This window comes from Perca flavescens, chromosome 2, assembly GCF_004354835.1.
Source record: "Perca flavescens isolate YP-PL-M2 chromosome 2, PFLA_1.0, whole genome shotgun sequence".
NCBI classification, from domain to species: domain Eukaryota; kingdom Metazoa; phylum Chordata; class Actinopteri; order Perciformes; family Percidae; genus Perca; species Perca flavescens.
This window is the reverse complement of record NC_041332.1, coordinates 15,829,693-15,838,519: the sequence shown is the minus strand read 5'-3', so window position 1 is coordinate 15,838,519 and position 8,827 is coordinate 15,829,693. Positions and strand designations below refer to the sequence as shown.

General features: G+C 38.9%; 1 protein-coding gene across 1 annotated transcript in view; it reads right to left on the bottom strand.

Moving 5' to 3' along the window:
* Positions 1 to 4,620: 4,620 nt before the first annotated feature.
* Positions 4,621 to 8,827, bottom strand: part of LOC114565298 (complement C3) — a 43,265-nt gene continuing 39,058 nt past the window's right edge. Inside the window, exons 41-44 of the mRNA XM_028593255.1 lie at positions 8,211 to 8,303; positions 7,990 to 8,073; positions 5,107 to 5,251; positions 4,621 to 4,899 (exon numbers count right to left, since the gene is read on the bottom strand). Of these exons, the coding sequence (XP_028449056.1) occupies positions 4,758 to 4,899; positions 5,107 to 5,251; positions 7,990 to 8,073; positions 8,211 to 8,303 (464 nt within the window). The 3' untranslated portion in view covers positions 4,621 to 4,757. The remainder of the gene's footprint in view (positions 4,900 to 5,106; positions 5,252 to 7,989; positions 8,074 to 8,210; positions 8,304 to 8,827) is intronic.

Sequence of the window (8,827 nt, the reverse complement as noted above, 5' to 3'; positions counted from 1 at the left end):
CCAGGATATTATGCATCCTGATAAAGTCCCCTTGGCCTTTGGAATTAAAATAGCCCCACATCATCACATACCCTTTACCATACCTAGAGATTGGCATGGGGTACTTGCCAACTACTACTCCATAAAATAATCTCTCAATTCAAATCAAACCAGCTATTAGGCTAACTGAAATAAAACCATGCCAATATCTAGGTATGATGAAGGGTATGTGATGATGTGGGGCTATTTTAATTCCAAAGGCCAAGGGAACTTTATCAGGATGCATAGTATCCTGGATCCATTAAATAACTAGCCTTTAAAAATAAAAATCTGCCTGCCTCTATGGGAATTTAACATAGGGGTGTACTCACTTTTGTTGCCAGCGATTAAGAAATTAATGACATTAAGGTTGTGTGTTGAGTTATTTTGAGGGGACAGTACATTTACACTGTTATAGAAGATGTACACTTAATACTTTACATTGTAGCAAAGTGTAATTTCTTCAATGTTGTCCCATTAAAAGATATAATGAAATATTTACTAAAATGTGAGGGGTGTACTCACTTTTGTGAAATACTGTGTGTGTATATATATATATATATATATATATATATATATATAAAAATCAGGGGTGTCAGCATTAACGCGTTAATTGCGATGCGATTAAGGGCCGAGCATAACGTGTGAATTTTTTTTTTTTTTTTTTTTTTAATCGCATTAGTCACATGCCGGCATTTATTTATTAGGGCCGGAGCGGCAAGACCGGCGAAGGCCCTATTGAAACTGAAGGAATTATTCTTTTTCCCGGCAAATTAATTACCTTTTTGAGGGGCTTAACAAAAACTCACCAAATTTGGCGGTTGCATCAAGTCTGGTGAAAATTTACGTATTTTAAGGGTTTCGGGAATTGCCGCGCAAAAATGGCTCGCTAGCGCCCCCTACAAAATTAAATAAATTGAGCCCCTGCAGTACGTTTAACGTAGACTCACGGAACTTGTTACACATATGTATCATGTCAAGACACACAGAAAACGTCATGAGAGCCATACCCTAAACCCAACAGGAAGTCCGCCATTTTGAAAGTTCAAAATTAGTGCAATTTTGGCCATTTCCACATGTCATACTTTAACAAACTCCTCCTAGAGATTTCATCCGATCAACTTCAAATTTGGTCGGTGCCATCTTAATCACATTAAAGATGATAAGTTGTTAAAAGAAAAACATTTCGTCATAGGGCATGGCAGTGGTGGGGCGGCCATTTTGTGCGTTTCGGCAATCAAAACAGGAAGTGGGTGTAACTTGAGTGTACATTGTCCATTTGGCTCGAAACTTTTCAGGATTCATAAGACTAACTCTGAGGACATTTACCGGCAAAATTTACTCAAAGTCACAGCGCCCCCTAGTGGCAACAGGAAGTAGGCCTAAAAGTCAAGGTGCTATACTTTAACGAACTCCTCCTAGAGATTTCATCCGATGGACTTCAAATTTGGTCTGTACCATCTCAACACCTTATGAAAAGTTATTAAAAGAAAAACTTTTCGTCAAGCGGTGTGGCCGTGGAGTGGCGGCCATTTTGAGTGTTTAGCGATGAACGAGAAAGTGGCTGTAACTACAGTGTACATTGTCATATCTGCTTGAAATTTCCCACAATCAAGAGTCCAGGCCTGGGGACATCTAGAGGTCAATATTGACTTGGTGATAGAGTCCCCCACTGGCAACAGGAAATAAGCCTTAAATGACAAACATCAGATTTACATGTGGTCTACATGTGATCTGCATACTTTAGCCACACCCACTTACACAGGCCACACCCCCTTTCATAACATTTTAACCATTTAAGGTAGAGTCTTGTGTGAGGTGTCATTGAACTCCGCAAAGAGTTCCTTTTTTATTGCTTATGGTTTGGGCCATCCCCTATGCTTAAGCCATGCCACCTTTCATAACTCGTGGCCCGTTTAAGGTAGAGTCTTACCAGTGAACTCAGAGACTTTTTATTGGTAAAGGTTTGCCCTGCCTCCAATGGCTTGGCCACGCCCCCTTCCACAGCTAATGAACCGTATGACTTAGTCTTGTGTGAGGTATCATTGAACTCTGTGGCAGGAGAGGGATATTTGAACATAAATTATAAATATATACTGGGAGGGAAAACTAAAGACAACTAAGCGGGGGAAAAAAAAACTGTTCAGAACTGATGAGGCAGAGACACTAGATAAAACAGAACAAATGTTTTTATTAACAAAAATGATTTAAAAGACAACCGACAATACTAAGAGAACTCCAATGAAATACATATATACTCAAAACTGTGGGCTGGGGCTTCAGTGTGGGGCAAACTACGAGTAAGGATACCCAGTCTCCCTAGTCTGGGAGACAACACTACAACAAAACATGCACAAAAAGAGTCCCAGTGCCTACTTGCATGCAATGGGAGCGAGGTTCCAACCTGGTGCCTAGCTGCGCACCTGAAGACACCCAGGCCACGCCAAAAAGCAAGGGAAAAAAACAACACTCCTGAAACAAAGAATCAAAACTTAACAAATACCAACAACCCCAATCAGCAACTGAACAATCTTAAAATATATACTGAAACAAAATAACAGAAATATATTCAAAGTAAACAAACTTAAAGAAACTAAAGAAAAGAAAAGGCAAATCTAACAAAAAGAAAGTAAAGCAGAACAGCAACAGGTGAATCTAAAACACAAAAGGAACATGTTAGTTGGGACAACTTTAAATCACCAACAAAGAATAAACAATGGGTCACCCTACTCACCACTTTCAGCAGGCAACCACCACCAGGGACCAGCAAAAAAACAAAACTGAGCCAGCTGAGGGGCTTTTATACTGCACCTGGGCAGGGGGAGGAGCTAAGGGAGGAGTTTTACTGGACTACTGGTGTTGCGTTCACAACACCTCACTGTGGTTCACTACATCAGCAGAGAGTTCCCTTTTCATTGGTGACAATTTGCGGTGTCTGAATGCCACGCAAATGCACGGTCGCAAGGAGCGGCGTCCGCCAGTAACCCCGACACGCACAGAGGCACGAGGGCCCGTCCATCGCTGCTTGCAGCTTTAATTTATTTTAATGTCATTTCGCGTCGTGCCTAATAAACTACTATTTTGACCCTTTGCCGCACTTTGCCATACTTCCACGTAACACATCCTGCTGCTGCAAGCTGCAGGCATGATGGAGAAAGACAGCAGCAACACAATTCTGAATGGCGCTTTTTCTTTTCCAAAACTCCCGGACAGGTCGAAAGCCATATGCACATTGTGTAAAGCCGAATTAAAATATCACCGGAGCACATCAAGCTTGAGGTACCACCTACGAGCTAAGCATAGTAGTACAGATAACGTGATTCAGGTTGATGCTAGCAGGCTCAATAAAGCACTATTTTGGAGACTGCTACTTGCCGACCTGTGGATAAAACCAAATCCCAAAAAATAACTACCACTCTTGCAAAATGGGTGGAAATTAACTGCTGACCTGTTAGCATTGTAGAAGACTCGGGTCTTAAAGACTACGGTTGGCATGTTCTGACCCATCTTATACATTGCGGTCGAGGGGGACAGTAGTTTCACGCACGCATACACAGCCTGTATGACATGGAGAAGCCAAACTGGAACTGCTGCAAAGTGATGCAAGGTGATCACTGGACGTCAGTGAGTAATCAAAATTATGGAGTTACTGCACACTATATTGACTATAGATTAAAATGTGTGACACATTTTTTTTGTTTACAGTAAATAAATAAATAATAAACAAATACAAATCTTAAAATCAAGTTCATAAAGTCACTTTCTTTGCATTAAATTGATTCCCAATTAAGATACACTTGTAAGAATTGCTTTCCATTGTTAATTAATATGTACTTTAAAACAGTTCTGAAATGCAAAATAATAGAATTTTAATCATGTAATAAAACATGCGATTAATCGCGATTAATTATGGAAATTCAGCAATAAATCGCGATTTTAAATACTAAATATACTATTTAATCAAAATGCACAAACTGTAGCAACCAGTTTCATTATTAAATGTTGCCAGCAAAAGTTTTGCTAAATTATTTATTCCCAAGTTGCTTACCAATATCACCCCAACCATTCATAAAATGTGCATCTGTCTTGGCTGCTGTAAATGTACAAAATACCATGTCTTGACAATTACATTTTCAGCATGGAACAAGGGTTCCCATCTCTACTCATTATCATTCTCCAGAGTGATGGAGCCGCTAGCCATAGCAATATGTAGCAATTAGCCCATAGAAAGAATAATTCCCGGGGTAAAGAACATGGTTTTGCTATATGCAGATGACATGCTTATTTATATACTAAACCTAGGTCATGTCTGCCAAAGACCAAAAACATGAAAAGCTATATTTTTTTTTTAATCAGAAAAACTGAGTTTTTATTTAATTTAGGCAATATTGTTGTACAGGGATACATTTCATGAGAAGCTACTGGATGTGTATATATTCTGAATCACAACCAATTTGAAATTTTGTTCATTTTAAAATTGAACTGTCTATGCATTACTCCACTGAGCTCAACATTGTCAATTTCAATCAATTATTTATTAAACTTACTATACAGTAATCAACATAACAGTAATCAGTGTATATTTGTCAAACACAGACAATGAGATTAAAAACCATTACATTTTAATCAATACAGTGCAACATTGTAAGCCCTCATGTCCCATAGCAGGGACATTTTGACATACGAATTATGCAAAATAAAAACGATTTAAAATGAACATTTTCTTTTATTGAGTTTCATTACTGCTGACACCCAAAGAGTTGGTACTGCTGAACCATCTCCTCCATGCCCAGACAGGTAATTCTGTGTTCCTCAGTTTGACACTCTGCTTCTGTGGGCCAGTACTCGATCCAGGTTCTCTCTCCGAATCCATACTGAAACCTGAGGAAAGCACAGTGAAAAATACACATCTGTAACACTCTGTAACATGACACGAAAAGCCTCCTCACCCTTTCCCACAATCACTATCCATAGTGAGAGTAACGCTTAAGCTAGAGTATAAGAAAGCCTAACTTGATTTACTTGTAGAAAACAGTGAAACAGTATACATGTTTAAATGCAAACATTCACACAAAGAAAAAAACATACGATTGATGTTGGTCATCTCTGTGAATATCTTTGGACGTGCCCATGATAAGGTAGGTTTTTCCCGTCCACAGATCTAAAGACTCCCTACAGTGGGGATAACTGAGGAATGTGCGCTGTTTATTCAGAGGACCCACATCTAGACTTCCTGTAATTCAAGTATAGGAGAACAAAAAAGTACTTTAGGATTAAGTTAAATGCATAGTTTAAGCTGTAGTACAAAACATTGATGCTGTATTCTCATATATACACAGTGGAATCACGCTTAAAAAATATACATTTTAGGATATATGCTTATTCACTTTTTTTGCTGAGAGTTAGATTGATAGCACTATTGATACCACTGTCATAGGAAATATGCAGCCAACAGTCGGCTAATTTTTCCAATGGTAACAAAATCCACCTACCAACGCCTCTAATCTCCATGTTTAATCCATACAAATAAATGAAATGTAAAAACAACAATTCTTTTTTTAAAGGGGTTGAATGGTGGACTATTTCTTGGCCAGGACCAATAACTTCCTGGAGTATCTGCCAGTTACCTGTCAATGCAAGACAAGTTAGCTGGCTAATAGAGGTAGCTTCATACTTAGCGTACCAACATGAATGAACATTAACAAAACCAATATTCTCATTTAACTTTCTGCAAGAAAGTGAATGAGCGTGTTTCCTAAATTGTTGAACGAAGCCAAGACTTTTTCTGTTTGACTGGAAACATTACTGTATGTAAAAATGTGTATGTAAATATATTTGTGTGAAATGTATGTGTGTGTATGTATGTGTGTATGTATTTATGTATGTATGTATATATGTATGTATGTATATATGTGTGTGTATGTATGTGTATGTGTAAATGTCGATATATATCTGTATATGGATTGTACATTCAAAACACAAAATTGATTAAAGCTGCAAGCATTGATGACGGGCCCTCACTTCTTGCATCGGGGGGTACTGGCAGACGCAACATCACATGTAGACCACACATTCTAAGTTTCATGTAAATCAGAATAACTTTTGCCAAGATACAACCATTCATGTTTTAACAGCCACCTACAGGAAGTTGTTCCTCCATAACTTGCGCATTGTGTTAGCTGTCAAAATTCTTTTGATAACTTTTAGTGACGAGGGTCCACCAAGTCTATATCCAAGTTTTCGTGCAGATCGGACTCACGGCCCAGGAGAAGTTAGACAAAGTAAGTTTCCCGATGTGAAGCGATGTGAATAATTAATAACCAAAATTCTAACAGCGTCACCTAATGGCCGAGTCACTCTTAATTTGGCGTGGATGCTCAAGCCCCTATGCTGAACAACTGTGTCATGTTTGGTGTCAATCAGAATAAATCTTGGTAAGATACACTACTTCCCGTTTTGACAGCCCCCTACAGGAAGTTGGTTCTCTGTAACTTGCGCATTCTGTTAGCTATCAAAATTCTTTCGATAACTTTATATCACAAGGTCCACCGAGTCTATGTGTACATTTTTGTGCAGATGGGTCTCACGCTCTACGAGGAGTTAAAAAAAGTAGGTTTCACATAAAGCGAATTTGGTAATTCATTTAAAAAAAATGAAAACAGCGCCATCTAAACGCCGATTGACACCATATTTGGCACACAGCCTCATTGGCACATGAGGAAAAACTGTCTTACGTTTTGTGTCCATTGCAATAGCCGTTGGCAAGATACAACCGTTCCTGTTTCGACACCCACCTACAGGAAGTTGGTCCTCTATAACTTGCTATCAAGTGTGTGTGTCAAAATTCTTTTGATAACTTTTTTTCTTTTTAAGAGGGTCCTCCGAGCCTATATACCAGTTTTCGTGTTGATTGGACTCACGCCCCAGGAATAGTTAGCAGAGTAGGTTTCCAATATATCAATATTTTGCTGATTAATTAAAAAAATCTTCAAACAGCGCCATCTAATGGCAGATTGCTGCCAAGTTTGGCACAGGTGCTAAACCCGCCACGTGGAACAGCCTTGCTAAATGTCGGGGCAATCAGAATAATTGTTGCCAAGATAACGCAACTTCCTGTTTAGACAGGAAGTTGCTGTAACTTGCGCATTTGTTCAACTATCGAAATTCTTTGGATACCTTTTCATCATGAGGGTCAACAGATACTACCTGCAAAGATTCAAGAAGATTGAAATCACGGCCTAGGACAAGTTCGAAATAATGTAAAAATGGCCACCTTCTGGTTGGGCGGAGCTAATGAAGGTAAATGGGAAATATGTCCGCAATGATTAGAGCAATATGTTTGTTAAATCTGGTGAAAATCAGAGCAACTATGTCCAAGTTAAGGCCTTCCATGCATTAGGGGGCGCTATGGAGCCCGCTTACAGGTATGAGCCAAAAAAAAAAAAAAAAAAAAAAAAAGATTTCGGAAATTTTTGAATTTTGTAATTTTTTCTAAAAATAGCACCATGGACTTCAAGATGACACCTATGATCCTTCAAAAGTTGGTATATTAACTTATTCAATTTGTCGGAATTAAGGCGCACAAGCCCAATTACTACAGAACTTTGCAATTTTCACCAGTTGTGATGTGTGCAAATTTTTGTGAGTTTTCGTGCATTCTAAAGCCCTCAAAAATGCGACGAAGGACTCAGAAGAATAAGAATCTGACAAAAAACAATAGGTTCCTTCGCACTTTCAGTGCAAGGCACCGTTGGGGCCTTGCAATGTTAATTATTTGTACATTTCTTTGATGTTTTTGTTTTTTTGTTTATTTTTTATATCTGAAATAAATGTCTTCATTCATTCATTCATTCAATGTGTCCACAACAATTCAGAAAGAGGAAAACAAATTATTATGCCACTATCACCTGTAAGGCAAATTAGAACATCAGTTTCTAATACATTTCAGGCAGTTTAAAGATAAATACCTACCTTCTCTGATGACTTCCAGTACCTTCACTGTGAAAATGTCAGTGGACAAATCTTCTGTAAAATTTTCCAGTCTCACTTTGTACACTGAGGACAGAAAAATTGCAGATTGTAAGCTCACTTGCTCCCTCATAGTCCTACTGTACTCTCATTCGCTATGTCACACAAACATACACATCCATTTTTGTGTGACATACATAAATGCAATTCAATTACACTCTTACCAAAATCTATTATGCTGGTCTGTGTAGTCTCACAGACCTTAGCTGTTCGCTGATCATTAGTGATTTTGTCTTTGTTCTGCATACTGCAGTTCTCTGGAAATACACAAGAGGCACAAGGAATATACACAACTGGTTAAATAAGCACATGGGGATGTGTGCGGATTGGATGAAGGGTGCAGCTGTATCTTTGTCACAATTTAAGTATTATAATGAGCTATTATTTAGCTAGACCGCTGTTCTGATCATACTAGAGCCTGCCGGTGCTTGTTGTCTTGATGGAATATTCATAAAGTTCACTAACAACACCACTGTCATCGGCCTGATCACCGACGGCGTCGAGACGGCTTACAGAGAGCAGGTCAGAGCCCCGACATCTTGGTGCAAAGATAACAAACTCCATCCAAACGTCAGTAAATCAAAGAAGCTAATTGTACTCTACAGTAAGGGACAGAGAGAAGGACACATCTCCATCTCCATCAATAGGACTGCAGTGGAGAAACTCAGCAGCTTCAGGTTCCTTCGGGGTTATAATCAGTGAGGAACTGACCTAGACTCATGTCACGAACACCATCACTAAGACTGCTAGACAGCAGTTCTTCATCCTCCGCAGGCTGAGT